Raw genomic sequence first — 21,955 nt, 5'->3', positions numbered from 1 at the left:
ATGTAACCTTGTAATCTTATACATTTATATGGGATTACAAAGTTATTGTTGCAGTTAGTGTATTTAGAGAACTTGACCGAAATTAGAAAATATTGAATTTTTCCCATGATTAAGACACTAAACCCTATTTGTATTCTAAATTTTAAGCTTCTAAGTCTGCTAGAAGTACCTTAGACTTTTGATGATCGGTGAGTCAGTGAGTCAGTGAATCAGTGAGTGACAAAATTCAAAATTTTAACAAGTTGTCATTCTTAAACTACTGGTTCAAATTGACTGAAATTTTAAATATACCGTGTTTATACAATGACTGATTAGTTGCTGAAAATCCAGGCTTGTTGTTTTATCCACAACGAAATTATAGGGGTGTCAAAAATAGCCCGAATTGCTTCGAGAAAAGGATGTTACGGCCGTGCCGCTTTTTTTTTGCTCGACTTGCGGGGGCACTCCCGTGCCCCCAGATATCATTCAGTCGTCTGTAGTCAATAACCATTCTGTATTTAATTTCGCCAGATGCATCTTTTTTCTTTGGGACTAGGTGAACTGGAGCACTCCACGGGGAATGCGATTCTTGTATGACATTGTCATGTAATAATTTTTCTACCTGATTACTAATTTCATTTTGAACGAAAGGTGCCTGTCTGTAAGGTTTAATGTATATGGGGTCTTCATTCTTTGTACGTATATTATGTTTTACCTGATTTGTAAATGTCAAAGGAATTTGTTCACAGTAAAATATATCTTTGTATTCTTTACAAAGTGCATATATTTTGTTACGTTCTTCGTCGTTAGCGTGGTCGAGTCTTAATTTATTTAAATTTTCCTCGAGTAATTTGTCTATTTCTATGGTAGAGTCGCTTGCAGTAAAATTAGTATTACATTCAGAGTTATTGTATGGCGTCACTGAAAAAGGTCGTGTAATACTCAATTGTCTTGGACAGTCTAAAGTATTTTGTATGACTGTAAATGCATATCCGTGATCACAATTTACTATTGCGCTTGGCATTCGTAGTCCATTTTGAAAGTCATGATAGTCAATAATAGCGTCACCTGAATATTGGTTTACTGGTAGTTTGACACGTTGTTCTGAACGTGGTTGTATATTAATTTTATAATTTAAATTATTATTAATAATTGGAATACTAGTAGAATTAGTTCGTAATGTTTGTTCTTTCAGATCAATAACAGCGCCTAATTGTTGTAATAGATCATTACCAATAAGTCCGTCATATCTTATATCGACATCGTATACAAAGAACTTATGCCAGTCGTTACTAACAAAAGTAGGTAAAAGTGGTATTTCCATAACTTCGTCATGGGCACTAGTAGCATGTGTACTGACTACGTGGAAATTTTCTTTGCTTATATAATCACTGAAATATTCGTACGCTTTCCTAGGACTAATAAAAGAGCGCATACTACCCGTGTCTATCATCATTTTCGCGTCTATTTCTTCTATGTAAATATAAGGTAATTTTAAATTAGAATCAAAATTTAGTTCTAAGATTTCTTGTTGTTCGAGGCTATTTCCTGAAAATTTTCATCTTGAATTTCAGTTTCCATTTGCTGTTCGCAATCAATAGTTTCGTCATAATAATTTAAGTCATAGTTATATTCATCATCATAATTAGGGTAATACTCTTCGTAATAAGGCTCATAATTTTCGGTACATAATTCATTAACTTTGAAACCTTGTGGCACATTTGATTTAGGCTGTGCTGTGCGCATGGAAACGTCTGTGTTTTGCAATTGCGGTTTTTGTTGTTGAGGAACATTAAAATTAGTTGAGGGTTTGTAACCAAACTGTTGTGGTGGTTTATATCCAAATGGCTGAGGTTGAGGATGCCTATAGCCAAACGGTTGATGTTGTGAAGGTCTGTAGCCAAATTGTTGAGGTTGTGGAGGTCTATAGCCAAACTTTTGCTGCACAGGTGGTCTATAGCCAAACGGTTGAGGTGCCTTGTACCCGAATTGTTGCGTTTGGGGTACGTAGCCAAATTGTTGGCGTGATACATTAGATGGTTGACCTTGAAGCATTTTATTTTGGGGAATACCGAAATTAAATTTTGGTGCACTCATATTACCGGGTAATTAAGGTTTGTATCCAGCTGGAGTCATTACTAACCTTGATCCTGAACTGTGAGGTTGACCTTGGGTACGGTTTTTGGCATTATACTGATCTAAGAAATTAACTTCCTCAAGTACTAAACTCAAGGCCGCTTCCAATGTTTCGGGTGCCTTAAGTCTTACAACACGTATCATATTCTCAGGAAGATTATACAAGAATACATTCAGAGCCGTATTGTTATAAATAATAGATTTCGCGCGTTTAAAATCTGTATCATCGATCATGTTGACCTTGGACATCAGGGCTGATCGGACACTTTGGATTCTGTTACAAAATTCTAAATAACTTTCACCGGGTTTAATTTTTAAAGATTCAAGTTCAATATTTATACAAGCTTCGCTACGTGGGTCTCCAAAATGTTGGATGAGTAATTCCCGAAATGTGGACCATGTCACATTATCTTCGCGTTCTGATAGAAGTGCGGCTGCGTCGTCTCGCAAACGGCTAGTTAACACGTTATATACGTAAAGATTTTGTTCATGGCTTCCCTTGTATCGCTCAAGAACATATTGACACTTTTTCAAATAAAGAATTAACAGTCTTTTATCCCCATTATATAATGGTATTAACTGAATAATTTCCTTTGGTATTTGTTCGACAGTAGGAACAGTTTCGATAATAGGGTTCGACATGTCAACAGAGTAATGTACGACACAGATATAACACTAATAACAAAAATCACAAAATTCACAGAATAAAACAATTAACACAAGTAAATCTAATTGAAAAATAGTATAAAGCAAAATGTAATTGCTAAGAGTTTTAAATTGATTTAAATATTATATGTATGTATAAAATTTATATTATTATATTAAATATGTGTAGAATCTCATTCACGTTACTTTATACTTTAAAAAGACACATTTTAAACACAATTAAAACATATTTAAGAGACATTTAAAACACATTTTATAGTTATATCAGAAAAGATTTGTATTCTCTGACTTTTAACTACTCTGTATATTCTATTTATAGCACAGAGATAAGAACAATGGAACTTATAACATAAACAATTGGACACGTTATAATGAGAGAGTTTCGATCTCAAAATAATGTAATTATATTAATATAGGATATAGGAGGATAGCGGAACAAGGATTGGCGAAAAAATTCACTCACCAACCGACTGCGACTCCCATACCGGTTTGTTTCTTACTCGAGCTCACGTACCAAGAGTTATTTGTTTGATTCGTCGGATTCCACTCGTCGTCGAAATTCACGCGGCGCGACGATTTAGAGTTTACCGCGGAAAATCTATGATAACTGAGTGAAATCCTACCGGCTGCGCCACTCTTGTTTCCGGAGCGGGGAAACAATTTAAAAAAAAACTAATTTAATTAAAATAATGTGAGAAATTAAAAACAAGATATATGTGTAGCCGATTCGGAGGCTGTTTTAATTCTGTTGTTTACGACAGTTAGACCCTCAGGAGAGACACATCCGTTGGGCCCGGCTTATCTTACTTCTAAGAATTGTCAGCATTCTGCTGGCTAAGCATAAACTATATTCTAAACTCAATCTAACGCTGAAGGTGTGGGTGTTACCATAACTAGGTTTATAGTGTGTTTATGAATAAGAGGGTAAGTTTTGAAGTCAGCATCAGTGTGGTACAGTGCTGTGAAGCGCACGCCGCACGACTCACATGCGTGCGGCTGCTCGCCCGTGTGCGTGCGCACGTGGTTCAACAGGATCTTGTTCGTCTGAAACGATACGTACATTCATTTCAATTTATACTAAGTTGTACCCGCGACTTCGAAACGAAAGGTACATTCATTTTAATTTATACTTCGTCCGCGTGGTTTGTGATTAAAGACAGAATTGGCATACAAACTTTCATCCTCTTGAGCGTAGAATTGATCAAAATCCTTTCTTAGCGGATGTCTACGTCATAACATCGACCTGCATGCCAAATTTCAGCTCGATCCGTTCAGTGGTTTAGGTTGTGCGTTGATAGATCACTATGTCAGTCAGTCACCTTTGAGTTATATAAATTTAGATTAATTACTTTTTACCCATAGTCCCACTGCTGGGCAACGGTCTCCAGAATGAGGGAGGGTCTTGATTCCACTACCTTGGCAAAGTGCGGGTTGGGGAATGTTGGCCGTTTGAGAAACGTATTAAACATTTTTTAGGCATGCAAGATTTCATTAAGATGTTTTCCTTCACCGTTGGAACGAGTGATAATTATTTCTAATGCACACATCACTTAGAAAAGTCATTTTTTACCACTCGGCTATCACAACAGAGGTTTGACAAGGGAAGTGGCTTGAGTTCTTTGAATATTAAAGTAGCTAAAGAAAAGAGGGTCAGATCATTTTTATTCGCCAAATACTGAATACGGTGTAAGCGTGACCCCCTAGCCCCCCTATACCCTCTAGATATTGGGGTGTACATACCGTGAACCCGCGTCCGCACATGTAACAGATCTTATACTTGGGCGGCAGCACTCCCTCGTGCACGCGACGTCTGTGCTTCACCAGGTCCGCGTTACGAATGAAGTTCTGAAACAATACGATATTATGTCATTGTAGGTTACTCTTATTTTTTGGATGAGTGAGTGTTTGAGTGAGTGACTGTGTAAATGAATGAATGAGTGAGCGAGGGAATGAGAGAATGACTGAGGGTGTGAGAGTGTTAATGAGTGAGTCACTGAAGGTGTAAGGGTGTGAGTGAGTGAGAGAGTGAGTGTGTGTATGAATGATTGAATGAGTAAGTGAGATAATGAGTGAGTGGGGGATTGTATGTGTGTGTGAGCGAATGAGTGAGTGAGTAAATGGTAGGGAGCAATTTATGAGTGAGTGAGTAAATGGTAAGGAGCAATTTATGAGTGAGTGAGTGAGTGTGTAAGTATTTGAAAGAATGAGAGATTTTGTGTGTGAGTGAGTGAGTACATGAGATATTGAATGAGTTGATTACTTACTTTATCGCACTGTTCGCAGCGGTACTTGTAGTACTTGAGGTGAACCAGGTTGTAGTGGTCCTTTATGTAGATGTTCTTAGAGACCACCTTGTCACAGCCCGGACACGGCACCCTGCACACAAACATAATTTAACATATACGTAACATTTTGCTTGCCTCTGCTTACATGATGGTGTAAGCAGAGGTGTATGAAATACATAGTCAATATACGTCAAACTCAAAGTTTACCGATTAAGTCCTTGAAGGCTAGAGAAGCAAAATTTGTGTAGTGTGGACTGACTTGAGAGACCGCTGACTTGAGCCTTGAAAGAGCACGTTTTTAGAAGAAATTTGTGCTCCGCTCGTGGTCGGTTCTCCTAGCGTAGATGCAGCTTTTAATTCGTGCATGTGTATGTGTGTATGTATGTGTTTGTGTGTATATACAGACAGACCTGGTGTGTATTCTGGGCGTGTGCGTGTGCACGTGTGTGTTAGTGCGTGTGTGTGTGTCATCTATACTAATATTATAAAGCTGAAGAGTTAGTTTGTTTGTTTGTTTGTTTATTTGTTTGTTTGAACGCGCTTATCTCAGGATCAACTGGTCCGATTTGAAAAATTCTTTCAGTGTTAGATATTCCATTTATTGAAGAAGGCTATAGGCTGAATAACATCACGTTAGGGCCATTAGGAGCGGAGTAGCAATGAGAAATGCTACGAAAACGGGGAAAATTATGACCCATTCGGTGACGCAAGCGAAGTTGCGCGGGTCAGCTAGTAGTTAATAAAAAGAGCAGACCTGATTTGTCCTGGGTATGTGTGCGTGTGTGTGTGTACATACAGACCTGGTGTGTGTGCGGGGCGTGTGCGTGGCGCTGTTGGCGAGGTGCCACTTGTATCTATACACGTCGCGATAGCGGCGGTCGCACTCCACGCAGTAGGCGGGCGCCGCCTCGCCGTGCGTGGTCTTGTTGTGCAGCCACAGACGGTTGTAGTGCGCGAACGACTTGTTGCACGGCGCAAACTCGAATGGAGAGTGCTGCTTGCTGGGGAAGAAAGAGAAATTGTTTAAGTGAGTGAGTAAGTGGGGGAGTGAGTGAGTAAGTCAGTGGGGGAGGAAGTGAGTGAGTGAGTGAGTGAGTGAGTGAGTGATTAACTTAGTGAAGAAAAAGGAAGAAAGTGAAATAGTGCGTGAGTTAATAAACAAATGAGTGAGTGATCGGGTGAGTGGGAAAGGGAGTGAGTGGGTGACTATTTCAATGAGGAAGTGAGTGAGTAAGAGAGTGAGTGAAGATGTAAATGAGTGAGAAAGTGAGGAGTTGAGGGAAAAATTAAGTGAGTGAGCGAATGAATATGGGAGTGAACGAGTGAACGAGTGAATGAGTAAGTTAGGAATTGAGTGAAGAAGTTCGTGAGTGAGAGAGAATGCGATTAAGTTAATGAGTATAACGTGGGTAGTGAGAGAGTGATGAAATGAACGAGTGAAGATGTGATTGAATGAGTGAGTAAATAAGGCTGGTGTTACCGCAGATGTTGTTTGATGCAGTACTTCATCTTGAAGGTGACGCCGCAGTGGTGACACTCGAAGCGCTCGTGCCACGCCTTGTAGTGCTTGAAGAACTCGCGACGATTACTACAAGCAAGTGTAATTATTTAAATATGAAACTAAAATATAAAGTATTATTTAGTATTTTATTTAGTCACGCAAGTTAAGATAATGCTGTACTATGGGTAAGGTAACATATAAAGCGAAAGTCTGTCTGTCTATTTGTTAGACTCTTACACTTCCACGTTGAAACTCCTGCACCAATTTTAATAAACTCTAATAGAATAAAGGGGGGGTGAAAGTTTGTACATAACTGGTGCGCTTAACGTCATAAGCAGTAAAAATCTTGAAAATTCTCTTTAACCTAGCAGTTGTTTAAATAACAACATTTAATACAATAGTAAGTTTGTTAAGTCTCTAAACGAGGGCCAGATACATTCAGGGCCAACAACAATGAACTTGCTTATGTGGATTATATAAATACTTATTCAGCGTGGAAATCGAACCCAAATCCCCCGCGGGTAATACTATTTACTAATTTTTTTATAACTCCCGCACTTAGAATTGTTCTTGTGTCGCACCATGTGTCGGAACCATAACTTTTTTTTTATGTTAATCTAAGTGACGATCCTGGCTTTATGCCTAATTCCGCCATTGACACAGTAATAAAATAATAGAAAAAAAACATTTTAAAGTTGCGATTTTCGACTTTAAAGCAACCATGTTGAAACAAAAAAAAATCTTAACAGACTTTAAGCAAAATTAAATGTAATAGTCTTTATAAATTTTATAAAATACTATTCTCACCCGGAATTCAGCAAGCATTTAACACACTGGAATATTTTAGGATGTCTTCTCTTACAATGAGTCGATCTCAGCGTCTTGTCGTGACAGCTGTAGTCACAGAGAGTGCACGCGTACTTGTACCTGTGTTGTTGTATGTGCGCCGATAGATGGCGCTTGTTCGAGAACCTCGATGAACACGTGTCGCAAATGTATGGCGACGACTGGAATATGGTAAATTACGATTTATTTTGAGGTATTGAATATAAAAGTTTCAAAGGATTTTTTGAGATTTTAAATGGACGACTAGTGAAACATTTACGTGGAAATATAATAGATTAATAGTTATAGACAATAGGTTCCGAACTTTTAAGGGCTAATGCCGGTACGTTGCAAGGAAAAAATCAGCGCCCCATTTTCATATTAGTAAAACATGCATACATAATGTATGTGGGAATTGAACCAGGCACGGAGGCAGTCGAAATTAAAACTACGCATTTCCATTCCACCACTGTACTTCAGACACAATCATATACCAACCTTATTATGATAATCTTTACAATGTTGTTCCAATGTTTTCTCATCAACAAACAACAACACACAATCAACACATCTTTTATTCTTCTTTAATAAAAACTCTTCACTACCCCTCTGTTCTTCTAAATAAGATTTTACTTCTTCATTTTTCATTTCAACTCTTTTAAACCGACTACTTTTATATTCTGTGATGATTTTAAATTTTGGTTTTTTATTCTGCAACGCTCGTTTTGTTGCCCAGCGGTTGTTCTTGGGCTTTTTTGGTTCTGAAAATTAGAAAAATAGATTAGTAATATTATTAACAAATTAATTAAAAATTAAGACATTTATCTCCCGTACTAAGAATTGCTCCTGTGTCACAGGGACTTTTAAAAATAAAGGTCGACTGGTTTAAGTAGGCACCTCCCATGCAAGTGGTTGCAGGTTCGAACTCAGGGCAACAAACCAATGATATTTCGAAGTTATGTGTGAATTAGAAATAATTATCACTTGTTGAAACGGTGAAGGTAAACATTGTGAGGAAACCTTGCATGCCTAAAATTTGTTTAATACCTTTATTGAGGACATGTTAAGTCAAAGTCTCCAACCCGCACTTGACACTCCTCTCTCGTTTGGAAGGAGACCCTTGCCCTACAGTGGGACATTAATGCCAAAAAAAAACTTCATTAAATTTAAACACCTACCTACAACTTTAGCTGATATTTCTTCAATTTTAACATCACCATCATCAACTACATCACTAACACTTGTATCATCACAGTTTTTTCTTTTTTTCTTTTTAAAAAAAAAAAGACAACTCCCGCACTAAGAATTGCTCTTGTGTCGCGGGGACTTTTACAAACATACAAACAACGGACACAAAGCACAACCAGACCCGAAACAATTATTTGTGGATCGCACAAATAATTGTCCCGTGTGGGAATCGAACCCACGACCTCCTGCCACAGTGGTATCAGCGTGGCGACCTAAACCACTGCGCCACGGAGTTTACATCACACTGTATCACCTCATCACCTAGTGTATCACTGTGTGGTTTAACATCATTGTGAATACTCTCATGTATGTAAACAGTGTGAGTTGTGTGTCGTTTATAATTACTGTGGTTAGGCCTGATAGTGTACCGTAGATGTAGGGCTGAAACAAATTGAAAAAAGATATATTAATGTTAAAAAAATATTTTATATAAGGTTTACAATAATAGGTCACCATCAGCCTAGCCTGTCTTCTAACTGTGTTCAAAATGGCTTACCAGATGCAGCTAAATACCAGTATTTTACATGGAGTGGCTGCCTATTGGACCTCTACAACCCAGTTACCTGGGTTATAATTTGATGATACCACTTGGTAAGACTGGTTTTCAGACTTTCAAGCTTCTGACTACTGTTAACCACAGTCAAAGATCTTTCCCGACGATGTGCCGACGTTTGTGGCGAAGGAGCTGCACAAGCTGCCCCCTGTCACCTTCGACCACGTCGATGTAACCAGCCTTCTGAAGGACATCGTGTCGCTGAAGGCCAGCCTTGCGGATGTGTTAGTGAAGTTAGATGCATCCCAGAATACCGTCACCGATTTGCGTAAAGAAATAAACGATTTGCGCATTGAGGTGTCGGTTTCTAGGTCAACACCCGATGCATCGAATGTCAACACGTGCCGGCGAGTCGTCGATTTGCCGTCGTTGAACTCTGCGTCAGCATATCCGACGCGCATCCGTCGCGTACTGTGGAGTGCAGCGCCCCCGCTACCCCCACCCCCGCCCCTGCCCCTGTGACATCACCGTGTGACGTCGCGCGCACCGCTCGCCCCGTCCCGCTGCCACGGCCTGCAGCCCCCGTGAAGACTCAAATAAGAGACTTTGCGAGCGTTACGGCGAGCACTGCTGTTCCCAAAACTAAATTCTTACCAAAGGATACGGGGAATGGGAACGAAGACGACGAGGGTTTCGTGAAGGTTCAAAGAAAAAAGCGCGCCACACGAACCCAGAATCGCAGCGGTACGGCTCCTAAAGAGCCAACACCGTGCTTAAGAGCCGCGATACCGACCACACCGGTGTCCGTCTCACGTCTGCACTACCTCACCAAGAAGGAGGATGTCGTGACGTATATCTCTAAGAGGACCAAGTACCAGATGAGGGTGCAGCTGTTGGAGGCGCGCCGTAACGTCGGTTTCAAGTCGTTTGTGGTGCGTGTCCCAAACGACGTGCTGCCCCTCGTCATGAAGGAGAACTTTTGGCCCGTGGGCGTGGTATTCCGTCGCTTCCGCGGACTTATACCACAGGATAGCACCAACGACACTGTGTTTAAGTGAAGTGCTACTAACATAGTCTTAAGTTTTATTTACTAATAACAATATGAAATACTTAATATATATGTTAGTTTGTAAGGTATACATATATCTATGAGCCATTGTAGCTTGAAAATAAAATGATCTATTATTATTATTATGTACGTCTGTTTTATATCTCGGGACTACAGAGTCCCGGACTTTTGGTAGGCGTGCGTGGGGCCGAAGCCAACACGTAGAGGCCCTTTTTAGACGGCTTTAATTTTTTAACAATGTATGGTGTCACAATCCGGTGATTATCCCTGTTTACACTATAAAATGCACCAAAGGACAATCACCGGACTGTGTGGGACTATGGCAGGACTAACTGGAAAAACTACTTGGGCTATTGGGATGGGGTGCTTGTGGACTGCAACCAGGGTATCTATGGGGACTATGGCGCCTGCCGATAGCAATGTTGGAAACATGTATAAATGGCAGGCGGAGACTTGCCAACTCACAAACTGGGCCACCCTAAACAAGTCGCATAAATAGCAACAAGGGGGCAACAGGGACGTGAGCGGCTGAAGGACGGAGAGGCCTCGCTGGACGTTAAACTCAGATCATTTGCTCCCTGAGGGTCCGGCATCACTGGCCCACTAGCCACTTACGCTCAGCATCCGTCCTCCGAGCAGAGTGGGAGCTCTGCTCTTGCGACTCCACTCTGGACGGCCAATGAAGGCAAGCCAGAGGCGGGGGACCGCTTTCTCGTCAGTTTTCACTCCGACTAGCCAACTAAGGCAAGCCGGAGATGAGGAAGGGTGTCTTCCCCCTGGAGCACTCAGGTATCGCGGGGTCGCTACTCCCCGTCACCTCGCCTCAAGGTGCCCTGCGGGCTTATTATTATTATTATTTATAAATGACAGCTAGGACCCACAAATTAATGTTTATTCCAATACTCTAAGGAACTCTATAATATGATCACAAACCCAAAGATCTACCTCGGCAAGCATAGCTTAACCCGAGAGATTAATCTGCGCAGCTGTTACCTACTTAACCTTGAGTTCCTCAGGAGTAAGTATACTATACTTCAAATTAGTAACCAACCTGTCCCATATGAAGCATTTCTTGAGCCTTGCGCAGTTGTTGTTGGAATATACAAACTTTTTTGAGTACAGCAACACATTCCCAACATAATTGGATGTTTTCTGACAGTGTATGACTCTGGAAAATTAAATAAACATATTTATTTCTCAACTGTATTGTGGGGCAGTCGGTTGTGTATCTGATGGCTGATTGTGGAATTATTTGTGAAAGTTGGCACTATTGGTCTCTACTAATCAATTTTGTTAATAATTCCCAATAGTAGTCCGGAGTTCAGTAATGTGCCTGGTATATGGCAAAAGACATTGCTATTGATGAAATGTGGGTGTATATCATATACCTCTGCCTTCACCTTTGGGTATAACAGTCATGTTGTTATGTATGTAATTCTTGTATGAAGGTTTTGTATAGTGATGGGCGTTGAATCAACGAACTCGTTGAATCAACTGTTGATTACTCGTCAACGGCGTTAACGTTAACCGTTTATAAATCAACTAGTTGAATTCCTCAACGAACGAAGTCAACGGAAGTCAAAACGTTTACTACGAGTTAAATCGTTTCATCGTTTGTTAGTTTACGAGAAACTAAACGCAACGTTTTGTTATTTTCAACGTAACTTATGTTTGGTTACTTTAAAATAAACTTAAGTACATTAATAAACTTTAAAGGTAAATAGACGGACATTAGGACGATCATGACATAATTATTATTTGAAATGAGAATTTATATTTTTTGTACAATATTTTAGAATAGAAAAGGAATCGTATTCATGCTTATTATTATCTCACTGGAATGAACAGGAACGTGGTCGCGCTCTCGGCCCGAGAGAAACCAGTTTAAACTGGTTTGTTTGTGTACAGATTTACGAAATTATTTGTTCGTAATTCAATTCATTTCGAATTTCTCTATTGACAGTTTGTGACCAGTCGCGCTCAATGTAACGAATAGATTATTCGCGTAAATACTTAAGTATTATCAGCGTCGTAAATTTATAACTATAGTTTAGTGTATTAATCGGTTTCTGTAAATATAATTAGTTTAATTTTGTAAATATAATTAATATAAAGGGCTGAATTTGTTACCTAGTTAAAATAATGTCGGGACGTAATAGTGATTTGTGGCTACATTTTGAAAAGGATAATTCTAGCGGGAAAGCTATTTGCAATGTATGTAAAGAAAAAATCTCTTATAAATCGACCACAGCAAATTTGAAAAGCCATTTGAGAAGGAAGCATATTACAGTTTTTACATCTGCTTTTTCCTCGCAACCTTCGCCTCCGTCGATATTACTAGGTAATGTATCTATGCCAGGACCAACCCACACAACCGTAGCTTCTGTGCACACAGTTGAGAATACCGAGAGTGAGACTGTTGTAAAGAAACGTCAGCGCATTATGACAGATTTTATTAATAAAAAAATTAGCATTGAACAAAGGAACTTAATAAATTCCGATTTGTTAGACTTGTGTATAGATTCATTCCATCCCTTTTCTATTGTCGAGGAAAGGGCTTTCAAGAAATTTTGCCGATGGATACCAGGTTATGAGTTACCTGCCAGAAAAACTCTATCAAACTCGTTGATGCAACAGGCCTACACTAAAACCTTCGATCTAATCCGAGAGCAAATACAAAACGAAGTCAGCTCTATATGTCTAACTGCCGATATGTGGACATCTTTAAAAACTGAGAGCTACTTAGCTCTCACAGGTCATTATTTAACGGATGACCTTCAATTCAAAACAGTCTTGTTAGGATGTTGTAATTTTCCCGGGCAACATACATCAGAAAATATTGCCACAGAAATAATAGCATTGGTAGACAAGTTTGGAATTAAAGAAAAAGTTAACTTTATGGTAACTGATAATGCCGCAAATATACTCAAAGCAGTCCAAGACATAGGGTGGAAGAATTTTGGGTGCTATGCACATACTTTGAATTTAATTGTTGAGAATGCCCTAAAATATGTCGAGAATGACGTTGCCAAAGTTAAGAGAATTGTTGCACACGTTAAAAAAAGCACGCTCTCTTCAGAGAGGTTGCAAAAATATCAAGTACAACAAGGCAAGGAACCAAAACGACTGAGCCAAGCCGTAGATACGAGGTGGAACTCAACATATTTTATGCTGACAAGATTTGTTGAGCTTGAAGAAGCTGTTCGTGCCACTTTAGCTTTTACTGATAGTCATCTACCTGTAATTACAACCGAAGATTGGACATTATATGCACAATTGTGTCAAATTTTGAGACCGTTTGCAGAAATGACCGCTTCGATGAGTGGGGAGAAATATGTATCAGGAAGTTCTGTTATAGTTGTCACACGATGCCTAAAAGAAGCATGTGAAAAAATAATTAACAGGACAGACTTATTAGCTACCGTCATAGACATCGCCTTGTTATTAAAGTCCGGCTTAATTGAGCGTTTTGGTATTATCGAACAAAGTGGCACCTTTTCCTTGTGTACTTTTATGGATCCCCGGTTCAAAACCCAAGGATTTTGCGATCAAAATGAAGTTCATAAAGTTAAAGAAAGAGTAAGAAAAATGGTTGCTGCATTGATCGCAAATAGTACAGAAAATAACACTGCATCTACAGTTTCAGCTGATTGTTTAAGCAACAATGATGAGTTAAATCCCTGGAACATTTTTGATCAGATGATTGCGAATACTACTACCCAAGGAACGCCACTTTCAAAGGCCATAAAGGAGGTAGATATGTATCTGTCCGATGAACTGTTACCAAGAAAAGATCAATTAGGAAATTTGAATTGCCCATTGGAATGGTGGAAAAAACATCAATTTGTATACCCTAATTTAAAAAAAATATTTGTGAAGCATTGTAATATAGTATCAACATCTGTCCCTTGTGAAAGGATGTTCTCCAAAACTGGTCTGATAATCAACCAAAGACGTACAAGACTGACCACGAGCAAAGTGGAACAAATCATGTTTCTAAACGTGAATTCATCTGAAGATCGTTTCAAAGGGTATAAATAATTGTAATATTAAAAAAATAATAAAGAAATACTAAAAAAAGTAAAAAAAAACTTCTTAAAATAAATACAAAAAAAAAATTAAAACTAAAAAAAAAATTGTAAATAATAATTATGTACATATAATCAGATGATCTTTTAAATACGCCTGAATATTATCTCATAACAATGCGCTACGTTACATTCAGTCAATCCTAAGCCTGAATAAAGTATGAAGGGAAGGTCATCTAGATGGTAACTAGGTAAAATTATTTCATCTTATTTTATCCAATTTCATTGTGTACATACACTGTTTAATTTAAACTTTAAATTGTTACTAAAATTACATTACATACAAAATTTTTACACGATGTCTATTCAAGTCTATTGTCTATAACGTCGAAGCGTTAATAACGCTAGTGGACTTTCGTTGCCCGTTAACTCGTTGACGAAATTAACTAGTTGATTAACTAGTTGACGAACGAGAATCAACGTTAACGTTTCGTTGACGGAAAAACCTTCAACGACACATCCCTAGTTTTGTAGTTCATGCTTTAGTCATTTAGTGTTGCTGCCAATGGCTATCATGTTAGATTATTATAACAACCTGCTCATAATAAGTCAATATACGATATACTCATCTCTTTACACACAATTGACATGAATATGTATTAACCATCCCTGTGTCAGTATCGCAAAACGTTGCGCGTTAGAAAAATAACTTAAATAACACTCAAAATTGTTTCACATTGAATAATTTATACAACCTAAATTAATATAGACTATTTTTAATATTACTAAACTAGCAAAACTATGAATGATCATTCTAAGCGCATAAAAACACAATGAAAACTAAGTAGGAAAGTGAAAAGTTTTCACTCACATAGTAATCAAATCCGAATACAATCTTTTTAAACACGTCTGTATAAGCTCCTAATTGATGAAGCTTTCTCCCCACGCTTAAACAAACGCTGCAACTTTCGTTTGTAGAAGGAAATTCATGTTTTATTTCAGTATCGTCCATCATTTTGTTTTAATCTAATTATATCAAATTATTTGCTGATATTTGCGTTAATGTACATTTTAAGGAAGCATTTAAGTAATAGAATGATAGTGTATATGTTTTTTAGTCCAAAAATGTTGTGATTTTGAATAAAATCCGAGTTTTATAGCGTCTTATTGGATTCTGATAACACAACATTCACAACACAACAGAACAGCTGTTATTGTTTGTTGTTGTCAAACTGACAATTTATTGCCATGTAGAAATTGTAATTTCTTACGTCCTGAAATAACCCAAATAAATAATATAATTAATAATAATATAATTTTAAAGCCAAATTCTACTTTAAAATTAATAAAATAAAGTGCATAAGCGGAATTATAACATTTTCAACATATAAACTATCCTTAGTGTGCATCAAGAATCAAGAGCAATAAATAATGTATAAAACTACTTTTGATTATTATTATACCAAATTTCTGTTTAATGAAACAACAATTACCGAATTTAAATTCAGTAATAATCTCAAAATTACCACCATAAGTTACAAACATCATACAGTGACAACTGTTAGAGAGAGACAAAGGCCCTTAAAAGTAAGTCTCGCTCGAGACCGTTTCTCGAACAGACATTAAAACTAAACAAAAGTAAACTCTATTAACGAGCAGTAAAGTATGAATTTATTTGATATATTTTTCTTAGTGATTCTTCCAGTTATTTTTATACCTTCCATGGTTCTAATCGTTGGGCGAGTCCATTTTTGACAGCTTGTCGCTTAGCAACAAAACTTGTAAAGCGAGTCGTTGCCGGCAGTGTAATCAGTCAGCGATCAACTATTTGTACATGCATCTCTTTTATTTACACGGAATGTTATATCTATTGTACGTTTCTTGAGCGAGAAAATAATCGATAGTTAATCGTTTACTCGCTGTTGGTGGGACAAGTCCATTTTTGACAGCTTGTCGCTTAGCAACTAGTGTCCGACCGAAACTGGTTTTTAAACCGAAACCGAAACGGAATATTCGGTTCTGATCTCAGTTTCGGCCGAAACCGAAACTTACACAAACATATTAAAATTTTCAGTTTTATACTGAAATGTAATGTATTTCTTACAATTTTATTTGCTTCTTTGATGTAAAATGAAACAAGCAATAATTAAGTTATGTGAAAAATATATTTTTATATCATTATGCCATTAAATACATAATAAACATGTTAAATTAAGGATTACTTCAGGTAAAAATTAAAAAATCAACACTTAAACTAGGTGCTTAATAAGAATTAAAATTCAAATAGAAGAATTATTAAATGACACGTACTAAATACGAAAAATCTGTACAAATTGACTCTGTAACTCGCGCGGTAAGCGAGAAAAGACGATGCAGTAATTTGTTATTTGTTGTAATTTGTTTTCTCACATTATAACAAATAAATCATTATATATCACGTCCAAGAAAATCACGGTAAATATTTGACTGGTTTACTGGTTTGTACCTATTTCAACAAATATGGGCCTGAAAATGCGGCGAAATGTTTTTCAGCGTGGCCTCTAATTGAGAACCTCTGGATAATACCAGAACGCTGAAAATGTAGTTATCCAGTAAGCAATACAAATTCAAAATCCAATATTTTAAGTGTGTAGGTAATTTAGTTCCGAAGTTCAAAAGCAAAGTTTCGCATTTATGACACTCACTCATGATCTGAAAAACATTCATTTTAACTATTTCGGAGCCAGATGCTCGAAAACTGATGAGAATTTCGATAAAGTGTGTGTAACAAAAGTTGTAGACAATTTTATCATTTTTCATTATGTAGAAGACACTTTTTCTCTACAACGAACCGTTTTAAAGATATTAGTGAAAAACTAAAAAATGGAAACTTTAACCCCCTCCCCCCACTCCAGCGCCCCCCCTAGACGCGGTGATTTTTAGTATGTTTATTCTCTAAGCATCCTGAACCAATTTCTGAAGAAATTGTTTAGGATCCGGCTCACGCACTCTACACTTGCTTTTTTGAGTGGACTACTAGGCAACGATGAACTAAGCCGGCGAGAGCGGTGAACACGAGACTGCCACGAAGTTAGCCGAATGAGACGCACGACAATTCACGAGCGTCGAGTTTCGGTTCCGCCGAAAGTTTCGGTCGGACACTATTAGCAACAAAACTAGTAAAGCGAGTCGTCGCCGGCAGTGTGAACAGTCAGCGATCAACTATTTGTATATGCATCTCTTTTATTTACACGGAATGTTATATCTATTGTACGTTTCTTGAGCGAGAAAATGATCGATAGTTAATCGTTTACTCGCTTTTGGTGGGACAAGTGCCTTAGGGTCAGCGCAGACCGAGAGGAACGCAGCGGAGAGGTTTTTTTTAACACACTTGAAAATCAACTTTATGATCATTGAAATAAAGTGCATAATTGCTTGAACCTGACAAAAAATGCTCGCGCGTCCTCGAGGATGCGCGGGTATCACCGCGCGGCATCGCGTCGCCGCACAGTGGTTTCATTTTAAGAAATGTCGGACTTTGGGATCGAAGTCGAGCTAGCGCGCTGATTTTTTTGTTCTAGTACTTTTCATATAAACCACTATGATATATGAAAAAGCAATATTTAAAAAAAAACGAAAACGGTAATATTGGACACCTTGGCGGCATATAGGCGTTATAGAAGGCATCATTCTCGACCTTTTTTGTTCTTAGACTTTTTTTGATAAGTCTGCCGCTTTGGCGTCCAGAGCGCTTTGAAAGTTTTCGTAGTAAATGTTCGGCTATTGGATGGTATAACAGTCGTAATATCCTGCATGTTGGATTTTTAAGTATAATAACCGGTCAATATGTGGGCTGGGGAAAGAACACTTAATATATAGGGAAAAAAATAAAAAAAATTTGTAGAGTAGGTTTAGCAAAGGATCATAACAAAGGATCTGCCATGCATACTGATCTTCGTCAATCTCGATTTCTTCTTCTGCCGAATCTAACAACTCGGTAGCTTCACTGAATAAAAATAACTTCTTAGATCTTGTATACGTTGGCCTGATATGTGATAATAAGGGGTCAGAAGATATTAAAAATGTATGAAGAATATCTTCGTTGTTCTGAATTCTCCCCATTTTCCGGGTATGATGCTCTCTTGTAAACCTAAAATCCTTATTTCTTGCTTCAGCTGCTTCTTCGGACAAAATCCCAATAGGCAGACACGCAAAATGTTGACAAATTTCAGCACCGTGTATGAGCAGCTTGTGTGCACTCACAGGCATATTGTACCACGGGTAATGGTGTACAAAGAGTTCTGCTGTTTCTTTGCAGTAACTTCGGAATCTATCAATGTTGATGGCATTACCGGAGGATATGACTTGCAAGATAACCGCAAAGTGCTTTATTAGATTTTCATCAATCTCCGTGATTTGAGCAGACTTCTCGTATTCTCTAAAAAAAATCCTTGCTGTGTTACCATCATTAGAAGTCCCGAATCCCTGTTTGACAATGTCAATTAAAAGTCCCATTTGCTCCTTAAACTCCCTTTGCGTTTGGTCTTTCCTTGCCTTCTTCAGGATTTTATTATCACCTCTAGCACTCCACATCTTAAAGTCCATGTTGTAAGGTACATGCAGTAAACACTCCATGCATCTAATCCACATATGGAGCGTAGAGAGGCCAAAATTGTACACTTCATCCCGTACAGGTTTTGTGTACATTTTGGAAAGGTCATTCATCTCACTTGGTTTCGCCAGACATATATTGCAAGTAGCTGCAGATGGAGTGTCGGTCACAACTGTAGCTACTTGGCCATCAATCATGGTCATATGCATCTCATGATTGATTTCGACACTTCCATATCTTGAGACGGCTATATTTGCAATTTCTTCTCTCATTGCAGCTTCTTCTTGTTTAACAAAATCGCTAGTCTCTTTCGCAAACTGGAACTTGATGGGCCTGCAATAAAAGGTTGAAGAAGGCTTCGGATTCTGCCATATCACCCTGTTTGCTGACTCCAACTTCAACGGTACAAGACTCGTCATGAATACTGACGAGTCATCAAAATCAGGCGTCTGACTTTTCTGCTTGTAAGTGCTTTGCGCTGAAGCTCCGTCAAATCCCCATTTGCTGAACAACTTCAATTCTCCATTCGCTGTGTCAAGACGGTCACCAACAACTTGCAGGATTCTCTGCACAGTTAAATCCAGCAGAGCTTGCAGCTTCACTTTTGCTCCGTATTTAGTTATTATTATATCTGATGGATCCGGATAGCACTTTTTTTTGGCATCTAATATTTTTTTGTACGCAGGTAGCTGTGTAGAATTATTGGTAGAAGCCATAAATGTCCTTAGCGCCAAATATTTCCATTTCGATAATTCCAATGAAGTGGTGAGGGCCAAAGCTTTATCTTCCTGAATAACGGTCTTTTTTTCCTTCTCCATTAAAAATGTTTTGGCGTCGAGAGCTCGGTTAAGATATTTCATAAGGTGTTCAATAGCTTGAGCAAGGTCCGTTTTTCCGTTGTTCTTAAGACTTGAGACCAAAGCAAAAACTAACTCATCTTCCGAATAGCCACTTCATCCGCCTGATCGCCTCTTTTTCTGTTTATTTCCCAAATCATCAAATGGTTTCCTCATTTGAATTTCTGTAGACGTTCCAATTTCCTTGGTAGCACTCGATGTTGATGCATTTAGGGAGTCAACAGACGTCAAAAATAGATTTTCGTCCTCTAAATGAAGTGTTCCTTCGAAAATATCGGTAAGGTTTACCGAGTTGCAGACAGGCCATTTGATGACGTCCCCCAACCATGCCATATATTTGTTCATAAACGTCTTCTGAGTTCGGTTTGCTGCGGTCCATTTACGGTGCAGGCTAACAGTAAAGTTTCTTGTAAAGTTTGATATCACTTGTGAATCTTCTTCTGAAACATCTACTGGAACGCAGGCTAGAATTGCTTGATGGAGTCGCTGGTAGTCTTTAATATCTCCTTCTCTAAGAAACAGAAACAAATCTAAGTTAGTTCCGAACTGAGACATGGTGATAAAAGATTTTCTGTAGATCTTACTTCGTCAGTAGCCAAATTGGTAGTGGGGTTTCATATGCGCGCACGCATCTTTATAATGGGAAGGTGTTCAAGCACTGAAAACATTAGCTTAAAATTAAACAATATCGACTAATGAGTGTCGTTTATGTTCCTCACGTGCACTTAAATAACGCCGACCATATTATGTTCTTTGTTTGGTCTTAAGTCGGATAATTAACCACGGATTATCAAAAACATTGTCAAGTATATATATATATATATATATATATATATATATATATATATATATATATATATATATATATATATATATATATATATATATATATATATATATATATATATATATATATATATATATATATATATATATATATATATATTATTATTATTATTATGTATGTCTGTTCATTATCTCGGGACTATAGAGTCCCGGACTTTTAGAAGGCGTGCGTGGGGCCGAAGCCAACACGTAGAGGCCCTTTTTAGACAGCTTTAATATTTCAAAAATGTATGATGTCACAATCCGGTGATTATCCCTGTTTACACTATAAAATGCACCCAAGGACAATCACCGGACTGTGTGGAACTATGGCAAAACTAATGGAAAAAATTACTTGGGCTATTGGGATGGGTTGCTTGTGGACTATAGTGTTGGTGATCTATAGGGACTATGACGCCTGCCGATAACTATGTTAAAAACATGTAAAAGTGGCAGACGGAGACTTGCCAACTCACAAACTGGGCCCCCTAAATTAGTCGCCGAAAATGCAACAAGGGGGCAACAGGGACGTGAGCGGCTGAAGGACGGAGAGGCCTCGCTGGACGTTAAACTCAGATCACTTGCTCCCTGAGGGTCCGGCATCACTGGCCCACTAGCCACTTACGCTCAGCATCCGTCCTCCGAACAGAGTGGGAGCTCTGCTCTTGCGACTCCACTCTGGACGGCCAATGAAGGCAAGCCAGAGGCGGGGGACCGCTTCCTCGTCAGTTTTCACTCCGACCAGCCAACTAAGGCAAGCCGGAGATGAGGAAGGGTGACTTCCCCCTGGAGCACTCAGGTACCGCGGGGTCGCTACTCCCCGTCACCTCGCCTCGAGGTGCCCTGCGGGCTTATTATTATTATTATTATGTATGTCTTTTGTATATCTCGGGACTATGGAGTCCCGGACATTTGGAAGGCATGCGTGGGGCCGAAGCCAACACGTAGAGGCCCTTTTTAGACAGCTTTAATCTATCAATAATGTGTGGTGTCACAATCCGGTGATTATCCCTGTTTACACTATAAAATGCACCCAAGGATAATCACCGGACTGTGCGGAACTATGGCAAAACTAATGGGAAAAAACTACTCGGGCTATGGGGATGGGGTGCTGATGGACTGGAAAACTATGTATCTACGGGGACTATGGCGCCTGCCTATAACAATGTAAAACACGTATAAATGGCAGGCGGAGACTCGCCAACTCACAAACTGGGCCACCCTAAACAAGTCGCATAAATAGCAACAAGGGGGCAACAGGGACGTGAGCGGCTGAAGGACGGAGAGGCCTCGCTGGACGTTAAACTCAGATCACTTGCTCCCTGAGGGTCCGGCATCACTGGCCCACTAGCCACTTACGCTCAGCATCCGTCCTCCGAACAGAGTGGGAGCTCTGCTCTCGCGACTCCACTCTGGACGGCCAATGAAGGCAAGCCAGAGGCGGGGGACCGC

At 38.8% G+C, this 21,955-nt stretch overlaps 2 protein-coding genes across 2 annotated transcripts; one reads left to right on the top strand and one right to left on the bottom strand.

Moving 5' to 3' along the window:
* Positions 1 to 3,639: 3,639 nt before the first annotated feature.
* Positions 3,640 to 8,883, bottom strand: LOC142985780 (zinc finger protein 711-like). Its single transcript, XM_076134025.1, has 8 exons — positions 8,571 to 8,883; positions 7,891 to 8,153; positions 7,375 to 7,574; positions 6,547 to 6,654; positions 5,867 to 6,067; positions 5,046 to 5,157; positions 4,522 to 4,626; positions 3,640 to 3,825 (listed from the first exon to the last, which is right to left on the bottom strand). Exons 2-8 carry the CDS (start codon positions 8,038 to 8,040, stop codon positions 3,640 to 3,642), a joined length of 1,062 nt encoding a protein of 353 aa, XP_075990140.1. The 5' UTR covers positions 8,041 to 8,153; positions 8,571 to 8,883.
* A 61-nt stretch (positions 8,884 to 8,944) lies between these two features.
* LOC142985779 (uncharacterized) lies at positions 8,945 to 10,191 on the top strand. Its single transcript, XM_076134024.1, has 3 exons — positions 8,945 to 8,959; positions 9,281 to 9,421; positions 9,505 to 10,191. The coding sequence occupies exons 1-3, from the start codon at positions 8,945 to 8,947 to the stop codon at positions 10,189 to 10,191; spliced, it is 843 nt and encodes a 280-aa protein (XP_075990139.1).
* Positions 10,192 to 21,955: the final 11,764 nt, after the last annotated feature.

The sequence above is a fragment of the Anticarsia gemmatalis genome, chromosome W, assembly GCF_050436995.1.
Source record: "Anticarsia gemmatalis isolate Benzon Research Colony breed Stoneville strain chromosome W, ilAntGemm2 primary, whole genome shotgun sequence".
NCBI lineage: Eukaryota > Metazoa > Arthropoda > Insecta > Lepidoptera > Erebidae > Anticarsia > Anticarsia gemmatalis.
The sequence above is the reverse complement of the archived record's forward strand: the minus strand, read 5'-3'. Positions and strand labels throughout refer to the sequence as shown.

Coding starts and splice junctions, on each gene's coding strand:
- LOC142985779 (XM_076134024.1), top strand. Junction 9,422..9,504: donor CCAGCCTTGCGGATGTGTTA/GTGAAGTTAGAT, acceptor GTCGGTTTCTAG/GTCAACACCCGATGCATCGA.
- LOC142985780 (XM_076134025.1), bottom strand. CDS start 8,040: ATGAAAAATGAAGAAGTAAAATCTTATTTAGAAGAACAGAGGGGTAGT. Junction 5,158..5,866: donor ACGCCCCGCACACACACCAG/GTCTGTATGTAC, acceptor GTTTGTGTGCAG/GGTGCCGTGTCCGGGCTGTG. Junction 4,627..5,045: donor GCTGCGAACAGTGCGATAAA/GTAAGTAATCAA, acceptor GTATTGTTTCAG/AACTTCATTCGTAACGCGGA.